The sequence below is a fragment of the Natrix helvetica genome, assembly GCF_964273705.1.
Source record: "Natrix helvetica genome assembly, chromosome: 1".
NCBI lineage: Eukaryota > Metazoa > Chordata > Lepidosauria > Squamata > Natricidae > Natrix > Natrix helvetica.
The window spans coordinates 10,563,218-10,573,939 of NC_138548.1; the positions used below are offsets into that span (position 1 = coordinate 10,563,218).

Consider the following 10,722-nt stretch of genomic DNA (forward strand, 5'->3'; position numbering starts at 1 on the left):
CTGCACATCCAGCGTTTCGTCTGAAGGCCCGTTCTGGCCTTGGCCGCCTTTCTGCGATCCCTTCGCTTTGCGGAGAGAGGGAAGCAGCGTGGAGTTGGACTGCCCGAGCCAACGGGATCCACGGGATCTTAAGACTTGATTTTTGAGCTCTACCATTCCACTCCACCCTTTTCTTTTCCCTTTCTGTCCTTCTTCTATCTTCCTTTTCTTTTTCCATTCCTTTCCTTTCACTTTTCCTTTTCCCTTCTTTTTTTCTTTTGCCTTCCCTTCCCCTCCCTTCTCCATCCTTTCCTTTCTTCTTTCCCATTTCCTTTCCTTTTTCCCTTTCCTTTCTCTTTTCCTTTCCTTTCCCTCCCCTTCCCTTCCTTCCTTTCTGGGGGTCTGAGGGAGAGGGAGGGGACCCTTTTCCTCCTTGCCCCCTTCCCCAACATCTGCTCTGATGGCAATTATGGCTAAAAAAAACCTCAGGTCTCAAACACAGGCTTGGGAGCCTCCAGCCAAACGTCCTAACCACGAGAACCAGTGTGCTCCTTGAGCCTGACGTGAATCGAGGATTTATATTATATTATATTATATTACAATACAATACAATAGTAGAGTTGGAAGGGACCTTGGAGGTCTTCTAGTCCAACCCCCTGCCTAGGCAGGAAACCCTATACCGTTTCAGACAAATAGCTATCCAACATCTTCTTAAAGACTTCCAGTGTTGGGGCATTCACAACTTCTGGAGGCAAGCTGTTCCACTGATTAATTGTTCTCACTGTCAGGAAATTTCTCCTCAGTTCTAAGTTGCTTCTCTCCTTGATTAGTTTCCACCCATTGCTTCTTGTTCTACCCTCAGGTGCTTTGGAGAATAGTTTGACTCCCTCTTCTTTGTGGCAACCTCTGAGATATTGGAATAATGCTATCATGTCTCCCCTAGTCCTTCTTTCTCTTAAGCTAAACATACCCAGTTCCTGCAACCGTTCTTCATATGTTTTAGTCTCCAGTCCCCTAATCATCTTTGTTGCTCTTCTCTGCACTCTTTCTAGAGTCTCCACATCTTTTTTACATCGTGGCGACCAGAACTGAATGCAGTATTCCAAGTGTGGCCTTACCAAGGCATTATAAAGTGGTATTAACACTTCACGTGATCTTGATTCTATCCCTCTGTTGATGCAGCCTAGAACTGTGTTGGCTTTTTTGGCAGCTGCTGCACACTGCTGGCTCATATTTAAATGGTTGTCCACTAGGACTCCAAGATCCCTTTCACAGTTACTACTACTGAGTAAGGTATCACCTATACTGTACCTGTGCATTCCGTTTTTGTTGCCTAAATGTAGAACCTTACTCTTTTCACCATTGAATTTCATTTTATTAGATAGTGCCCAATGTTCAAGTTTGTCAAGATCCTTCTGTATCTTAAGCCTATCTTCTGGAGTGTTGGCTATTCCTGCCAGCTTGGTATCATCTGCAAATTTGATGAGTTCCCCATTTATTCCCTCATCCAAATCATTGATGAAGATGTTGAAGAGTACTGGGCCTAAAACAGAGCCTTGGGGTACTCCACTGCATACTTCCCTCCATGTAGATGCAGTTCCATTGAGAACTACACGAATCTCTAGAGACAGCAATAGCCATCGCGCTTAGAACTTATATACCGCTTTACAGTGCTTTTATAGCTCTCTCTAAGCGGTTTACAGAGTCCGCCTATTGCCCCCAACAATCTGGGTCCTCATTTTACTGGCCTTGGAAGGATGGAAGGCTGAGCTGAACTTGAGCCAGTCAGGATCGAACTGCTGGCAGTGGGCAGTGTCACCCTGAAATACTGCATTCTCACCACTGTAGCATCACGGTCCTTCCTTCCTTCCTTCTTCCCACTTAGCACTTAGACTTACAGTGTTTTACAGCCTTCTCTAAGCTATTTACAGAGTCAGCCTCTTGCCCCCAACAATCTGGCTCCTCATTTTACTGACCTTGGAAGGATGGAAGGCTGAGTTAACCTTAAGGTGGTCCGGATCGAACTCCTGCCAGTGGGCAGAGTCAGCATGCAATACAGGCAATCCTTGCCTTACGACCACAATTGAGCCCAGAATTGACGTTGTTAAGTTGGGTTTTGGCCCATTTTACGATTTTTCTTGCCACATTTGTTACCCCAATCCCTGCAGCTGTTAAAAACAGTAACCCTGTCGTTAAGTGAATCTGGCAATCCCCCTTGACTTTGCTCGTCGGAAGGCCTCAAGAGGGGATCACGTGACCCTGGGGATTCTATCACCGTCATTAATACGAGCCAGTTGTCAAGCATTTGAATTTTGATCCTGTGATCACGGGAGACGCTGTAATGGTTATAAGTGTGAGAAACGGTCCCGAAATCACTTTTTTTTCAGTGCCATGGTGACATCAGTCACTAATTGTTCTGACCTAGGCTTCCCCAAAAAGCACGAAGCAGAGTCCTGGTCCCGACAAAACTCCTTTTGTTAAATGAATGTGAATTCCTCTCATTCACATTCAGCAAGGCCTGGCAAACAGTCTTTCAAAGGAATATTCATGACCACAGACCTTATCTATCTTGGAAAGCTGCCATGTAAATATTTTCCCAAATGTGGTGCTGTGCAAGGAAAGACTGGGCACAGAGTCTCGGAGGTTCACGGACAGATCTTCATACTCCTGAAACAAACAAACTAAACGAATTGTTTCCTGCGAAAGCCCCCTCCCCTTTCATTCCTCTTTTATTTCCTATGGGAGGGGCCATTCACCATCCATCCACCTGTGGCTTTACTCCCAAGTCGACCCTGATTTCTTAGCTGTTCTTTTTTTCTGGCAGCTCTGCGCATGCGCACACTGGGAAGAGGCTCCAACTATTCCTCTGCCTCACTGCTGTCTGGCTCCGAAGGCAGCTGATAACTGCCAGACGGCCTCAGCCCCCTCTCTGCCTCTGACGCAGAGTCCTCGTCCGAGCCTTCCCCAGACTCCAGGACGGTCCCATATTCCTCCCCACCGACTCTGTCCGACTCTGCTGCCAGCTCCGCCGGCCGCTGGCAGCCCAGAACACTAATCCCGACTGTCCTGCATTCTAACCACGGTGCCACCAGGGCTTTATAAATGAACTTCTCCCTTTCCAGGAAACAAGTCCTGGGAACCAAGGTGGAGGCCGAAAGGGACGGCGTCAAAGTCCCCACCACGTTAGCGGAGTATTGTGTCAAGACCAAGACGCCTGCCCCGGACGAAGGCTCCGACCTCTTCTACGACGACTATTACGAAGACGACGAGATGGACGACGAGGTGGAAAGCTGCTACGGGGACGAGGACGACTCTGGCAACGAGGAGTCTTGACGAGGGATTCCCTGCTCCCCCCCCGCCCCCCCTTCTTCTTCTTCCACCGCCCCCCCACTTCCTCCTCCCCCTCTCCCCCTCCCTCCACCGCTGCCTCCTGCTGCTGCACCTGATAGTAGCAATAAATTACCTGACTCATACTTGAACCCTAGGATGCAAACGGCTGAGACCTGGAAACCCCATTCAGCCCCGAGACGAAAGGACCCAAAAACTCTACCTCAAAAGGAAGACTCAGCTTCTGCTTGACTGGGGAGGGGGTGGGAGATCTCCCAGGGGGCTTCAAGTGCTGTGTGTTTTTTGGGCTTCTGATATTATTATTATTTTTTAAAAAATATCCTTTTATTCGGGGGAGGATTTGGGTGGATGGAAGCGACTCCTGATTCATCCTGAGCCGTTTCACCGGCCGTCTGGCGGGGGAGTTCGGGACCGAGTGCGAGGTTTGGAACAGCTTTCGTGACGTGGGTGGGGTTTTTTTTCCCCTTTAAACAAAAAAAAAAAAATGCAGGCCAAGAGATTTGAGGAAAATTTCTAGGGAGGATTTCCTAGCTGTACCAGTCAGGTTGGCAGAAGCAGGTATTGTGAAGGGGATATTTCCTTCTGGCTCACCATTGGAAACAAGGCCAGGGAGTCTCCGGAAGTTTCTTCCACGGAAGAAAGACGGTTTCCTTCCTGGAGCCAATCCTGGAGCTCGTTCTCTCCAGACCACAGGTTTCTCGGTTCCGGCGCTCCGCCAAAACCCGCCGTTTGACCAAGATGGTTTCCATGATGGTTTATCTGTTTTCTTTCCTCTTTCCTTGGCTTTCTTTCTTTCGGGGAGAGCCCCCAATTCCCTGGCGAGCGAAGGAACTGATGGCGGGGGGGGGGTTTCCCTGGACTCGCAGGGAGTAAAGGAGGAATTGGGCTGTCCGTTGCACATTGTGGCTTTGGTGTAGAGCTAAAACACAGCCAAAAACGATAACGGTTCCTCAGTTCCTAGAGAGCTCATTGCTGGATGTGGGGCAGGCCCTGGAGTGGAGCAGAAGGGAGTGGAGTGGAGCCCGCCTTCTATGCCAGCTTCACCGTAGCGTCCCTTTCTGAAGCTTATCTCCCTCCCCTTTTTCCAGAGATCTTGAGGAAAAGTTGGGTGGCTCCATAGGGGGCCACAGCTCTTACCGAGCAGGCCCATACTTGCAGCCAAGACGGGGGTCCTTCAGCCAGGACAAATTATGGAGGGAAGCATGGAAGAGAAAGGCCCTTGGTCTTCGCCTTCTCCTCCAGGGCCTCCCTCTCCTGATTTTCATTATAGAGAGAAAACATCAGGCCACGTTAAAAAGACAAGTTGCTGACGGAAGCAAGAGACTCTGTCCAACCTGGAGGTCTCCCCTTGAAACCAGAGAGAAGAGGTAAAGAGGGGATTAACAAAACCAGCAGCCAATCCAATAATTCCCTCAGAAACCTCAAAATCCAGAAGTTCCACACCAGCCCAGAAAAATCTTGAAGGACCCCCAGCTCTAAAAGACTCCAGACACTCTATAACACAGGGGGATTTCCAAACTTGGGAACTTTAAGACTTGTGGATTCCAACTTCCAGAATTCCCCAGCCAGCCTGGGAGTTGAAGTCCACAAGTCTTAAAAGTTGCTAGGTTTGGAGACCCCTTGCTCTAAATCAGGAGTGTCCAAACGTGGGAACTTTAAGACTTGTGGACTTCAACTCCCAGAATTCCCCGGCTGGGGAATTCTGGGAGTTGAAGTCCACAAGTCTTAAAAAGTTCCCAAGTTTGGACACCCCTGCTCTAAATGGACCCACTGGTGGCAGAGGTGTTTAATGTAAGGCAAAAAAAAACCAGCCAACCCACCTACTCCCAACTTCCCTTCCACAGAGTCTTTGAGGCTGAGTTGGGAGTGATTACTTCCTGCCCGCCAGACATCATGCTTTATAGACCTGTTCATCTCCCCTCTTGACGGCTGGAGATGCTACAGGCCAGATGTGGCCATAGCCATAATCACAGAGGTCACCTTAGTATCTACCAAGACTTCCATCCTCTGGGCCAGAGAACTTGCTCAGCTCACCCCTCCAGGAGATAGGAAATTTGGACTGGGTGAACAAGCTAGCTGAGATCCCCTCATAGCTGCTTGTCTGAATGCTTCAAATGTCAGTCAGAGGCCTGGTAAATAGCATAACCGCTAACAAACCATGATAGTTGAAGAACGTTCTCCTTGAGGAAAAACAAGCCGTCCCAGAGCTTTTGGGAATGAGAGGCATACGTGTAAAATAGTAAGCAGCATATGAAAGCAAGGGTAGCAGGACAAGCTATGATTGAAATCTCTTTGAATATTAATAGCTCGGGTTGGTAGTTATTGTTGGTTTGAGCTCCAAGTTTGGTGATTTGGTTGCAAACGTTTTGTCACCATTCGAGGTGATGCACTCAGTGCGCATTGAAGATGCCTCCTCGAATGGGGACGAAACTTTTGCAACCAAATCACCAAGCTCTGAGCTCAAGCCAACAACAGAACAAGCTATGATTCCCATTCTTTTCCGTTGCTACCTCAAATCAGAAACGACTCCAGGGAAGACCAAAGACCCCAAAAGAAGCCGCATCAAACCCCTCCCGTTTGGAAATCTTGTCTCAATTGGTGGGGGGAGAGGAGTCCTCGTAGGAGAAAGCAGAAGTAATGATTGCCTCAGCCTCTCTGTGGGTAAGAGGACCGGCCCACAATCTCGTAGTACCTAAAGACAACCTTTAACATGTTTTCCACCACGCAATTCTCCTGCTTTCACCTCTTCAGATGACACAAAGCAACCAACGGCTGGCTTATGGGACCCTTCTCCACGCATTCTAATCCGGCCATTCCTTGCTTGGAGTTCAAGTGCCAAGATGGCCGTTGCCCAATCAAGGCCCTCCCATGTTAAGTCTCATAATCACAGGTGCGTTAGGGGCTGTTGTAATGCTCAGATTGCAAAAGAATGTGCCATGATCTGGTCATCTTAAAGCACATTTGGCCTGTTGCAACCGGAAGGTGCTTTTCCCCCTTTTTTTTTTTTTGCGAACGGAGACTGACTCATTGCAATGTCAGATGGATGATCTCAAGAGTCACCTGAGTAGGAATTTGGCATCAGGGGTGGCCTCCTAATTTCCTAATGGCAGCCACCACTGAACCCCCTGGCCTTCCCCATCATGTTCTCCAGGAAGAACTGAGCCTGGTGTACCAGACTTGTCCGTTCTGAAATAGCCCATGGAAGATGGTAAGGTGTTCTAGGAACGTAAGCACCCGCCACAGCTGTCCTCAGCACTAAGGTCCGTCCCCATCCCTGTCCTCCCTGGGAAGATCTGTACGGCTCCTGCGATGTTCTCCCATATCTTCTAAAAGTAACTGCTGCACTTTGCTTTTGAAAGTTTATCTTAACAGGAGCTTAGCACGGAAAAGAGCATCCAGAAGAGGTAAGACGCCTTCTAGGAAGGAGTTTCTCCAACCACAGGAACTTTTAAGATGGGTGGACTTCAACTCAGAATTCCCCCAGCCAGCATGGGAATTCGGGGAGCTGAAGTCCACCCGTCTTAAAAAGTTCCCATGGTTGGGGAAACGCTGCCCTAGGACAGAAGTCTCCAACCTAGGTAACTTTGAGACTTGTGGGCTTCAACAATGGCTGGCTGGGGAATTCTGGGAGTTGAAGTCCACAAGTCTCAAAAAGTTGCTAAATGTGGAGATCCCAGCCCTAGGAGATAAGATCCCACCCCAAGGATATCTCTGCACAGGTTCTGTTGCTCACTTCCGTGATTCCAATGCAGGACAATGTCACACCTGACTCGGCCAGGAAGGTGGTTCTACCTATAGTGGAAAATAAATAAATCCGCCAGCACCAGCAAGGTGTACGGAATCTGTTCATTCTCTCTCTCTCTCTCTCCTGCATTCCTGCCTTTGGAAATTTTATTCCTTTGAGCTCGCTCGCTTTCTTTTTTGACGATTCTCTCCCCAAGGATGTGACGTCCATCTTTTAGAACAGGAGGGAATTGCCCACTTCAAAATGGCCACCTTTCTCTCTGCCGTAGAAAAAAGGACTTTGCTAGATCCAAGTTTTCCTTTTCGCAAGTGTGTCCGGGTGGGGGTGGGAGGGAAGGGTTTTTTTATTTTAATTTATTTTTTCCCGGGTCCCGTGTGTTTCCCTGAGCACCGAATGGACATCCACTCTGCTTTCCTGATTTTTGTGAGATTATGCCCCTTTCTCCAGGGTGGAATTTGCTAGAATTTGCACCTGGGAGGGGCGGGGGCTGTTAGGAAGCAAGGGGGAATCCAATGGGTAAAAATCGACTGTTTTGTAGAATTGGAGGGGGAGGGGAATGGGTTGGCAGTGGATGGGATATATATATTTTGCTTTTTTCTGTTTTTTGTTTTGTTTTTCTGGTTTCGAAGCTATTTAATAAAAGGATTTTGAAAGGAAATGGGAGTAGTAGTTGTTTTTTTACCTGTTCCGCAGCATCGCAACCTCTGGAAGCTGGGAAGGAAAATTGTTCTAAAATGATAGTGGAGAATCCATCATGGCCCTCGCCTCTCAAAAGCCTAAAATCTTGGAAGGCTGCCAAGTCTCCCCACTGGCCTTGGGTACATGCAAGGTTTTGCAAACATTTGAGATTCCTCAACCACGTGAAATTAACTACAGGTAGTTCTCAACTTACGACCACGCGTGAACCCAAAATTTCTGTTGCTGAGACATTTGTTGAAGTGTGTTTTGCTCCATTTTACGATCTATCTTCCCACAGTTGTTAAGCGAATCGCTGTACCTGTTAAATTAGTAAACATGGTTGTTAAGCGAACCTGGTTCTTTCTCCATTGAGTTTGCTTGTCCAAAGGGCCCGGGACACTGCGATGATTATAAATATGAGTTAGTTGCCAACTTTTGATCACGTGAGCATAGGGATGCTGCGGTCGTAAGTGTAGAAACCGGTAATAAGTTCCTTTTTTCAATGATGATGTCACTTTGAACGGTCACTAAAAGAATTGTTGTAAGTCGAGGACTACCTGTACTTTTGGAGGGCATTTGTGTTGTAGGAAGCTCAGGGTTTCCTTCAATACCGATGGAGACTCTAAAGTCCTGGGTATAATGAAGCTTCCTTTATGCAGAAGTGAAAAGGAATATCTGAAAAATAAAGATTGGCGAGATTCACCGAGATGGAAAAAAGCTGGAAATATTATCTTGTTCAGTCAACCAATCGATGCTGAACTGTCACCGCAGGACTACACATTTATGTCTCACAATTATTTTTACAAATAACTCAAGTTGGCGAACATATCTTCCTCCTCGTATTTTCCCCACAACAATAAGGTGAGTTGGTCTGAGATTGGCTCAAAGTTACCCAGCTGGCTTTCATGCCTAAAGTGGGACTAGAACTCACCGTCTCCTGGTGATTGATCCAAAGTCACCCAGCTGGCGTTCATAACTAAACCATCTCCTGGTTTCTAGCCTAGTGTCCTAACCACTAGATCAAACTGGCTTCTAATAAATATATTTGAAAGATGTCTATCCAGGATATTGGTGGCAGCTAGAATCTGAACACATTTTCCACTTCTCTGAACATTTTGCTATGGTGTGCAGAAATGTTCTGACTGAGGCTTCCCCAAAAAGCACGAGGCAGAGTCCTGGTCCCGACAAAACCCCTTTTATTAAACGAATGTGAATTCCTCTCATTCACATTCAGCAAGGCCTGGCAAACAGTCTTTCAAAGGAATATTTATGACTACAGACCTTATCTAACTTAGAAAGCTGCCATGTAAATATTTTCCCAAATGAGGTGCTGTGCAAAGAAAGACTGGGCACAGAGTCTCTGAGATTCACGGACAGATCTTCACACTCCTGAAACAAATCTAACAACCGAACGAAGGAATTGTTTCAGTGGTGGCTTCGCTCGCACGCAGAAGCATCTGGGAAGGCGGGCGGAGCCTGCCGCCACTACCAGCTCGGCCAAACCGGGAGCAACTCACGTCTGAATTGTTTCCTGCAAAAGCCCACTCCCCTTTCACTCCTCTTTCATTTCCTATGGGAGAGGCCCATCAGTGGAGTCCCGTGAATGCTTAGCACAAACACAAGCACTTTAAAGACTTGGAGACTTCAAATCCACAAATCTTAAAAGTTTTCAAGGATGGACACTCCTAGCTTAGCATCTGCAACTCTTCAACTGATTCCTGACGTGACTGGAAGTGATCGGTTCAGATTTCTGTTAAGAGAGATTTCTTCTGTTGATACAACAGAAGAAATGGATACCTGTGCTTCCCAACGAAACTGTGTGATCGGGCTATGCAGGAGAAATTCAGTTCACAATCCATTGGCTCAGTGGTAGTTGGTGACTGAAACACATAAGGGAATATTGCCCCTGATGCCTTGAGTCCGGAAGCAGTTGACCACATTTTGCATCATTGCAACATGAAAGATGCTAACACAACAAAGACACCCATGCAAACAGATTTTCACAACTTGACACATGAACCAAGTCCTGAGTTTGAAGATCAAACACTTTATCGTTCAGTCATTGGGTCACTGTTGTACATTAGTAGTTGGACCAGACCCGACATTGCACTTAGTGTTAATCTCTTATCATGACACATAGGTAAGGCAAAACAATTTCATTGGACATGCGTTAAGAAGTTATTGAAATACCTGAAGCACACTAAACACATGAAGTTATTGCTAGAACCAACACATACTGATTATGCAGAATTATGTTGTTATGCAGATTCTGATTGGGCAAGTGATAAGAAATCATGCAAAAGTACTTCAGGTTACATGATGTTCCTGAATGGTTGTCCTGTTTACTGGCAAGTGAGAAAACAGAATTTTGTTTCTTGTTCATCTACTGAAGCTGAATATGCTTGTGTTTCAGATGCATGTAATTCTCTAACATGGTTTGATGCTTTGATCGCAGATATCTGGACAGGTCCTATTTGACCAATCACCGTGATGGAAGATAATGAATCGGTGGTTTATATTTCTGAGTCACATTTCACAGGTTCTAGGTCCAGACACATTGACATTCGTTATCAAAACACAAAGCAATTAGTTAAGCAAGATTTTGTTAAATTGCAATATGTATCTACACATGATCAAATTGCTGACATGCTCAACAAACCGCTTTCAGCAGCTCAATATGAGTATCTGCGAAAGAAGATGTGCCTTATTTGATGATTTACCTGACATCAGCCCAACTAGCAAAAGAAGGGGTGTCACTGCGTTAATTGGTTTGCTAGCTGTGCTGAAGATTTACTGCGCAGGTCACAGTTCTTATCTGCAAATGATTTAGTGCGCATGCACTTCACATTCCTTCTTAACTTTCTCTTCTGATTTTCTGTTCGCCTGCCGAAGGAGGTAGGCACATAGCTTTGCCAAGATGTAATTAATTAATTAAAAATGTTTTTATTAGATCTTGCTTCGGGTTTATTTTT

The 10,722-nt window shown here is 46.5% G+C and overlaps 1 protein-coding gene and 1 long non-coding RNA gene across 2 annotated transcripts in view; one reads left to right on the forward strand and one right to left on the reverse strand.

The window, feature by feature from the left end:
• CDC34 (cell division cycle 34, ubiquitin conjugating enzyme) overlaps positions 1–5,014 on the forward strand; it is a 39,771-nt gene extending 34,757 nt beyond the window's left edge. The window contains exon 5 of the mRNA XM_081960286.1: positions 3,102–5,014. Within this exon, the coding sequence (XP_081816412.1) occupies positions 3,102–3,312 (211 nt within the window). The 3' untranslated portion in view covers positions 3,313–5,014. The remainder of the gene's footprint in view (positions 1–3,101) is intronic.
• On the reverse strand, positions 3,642–7,878 carry LOC309396023. The gene is made up of 2 exons (XR_014176020.1): positions 6,933–7,878; positions 3,642–4,853 (listed from the first exon to the last, which is right to left on the reverse strand). It is a non-coding gene; the product is annotated as an uncharacterized lncRNA (long non-coding RNA).
• Between the last annotated feature and the right edge of the window lie 2,844 nt (positions 7,879–10,722).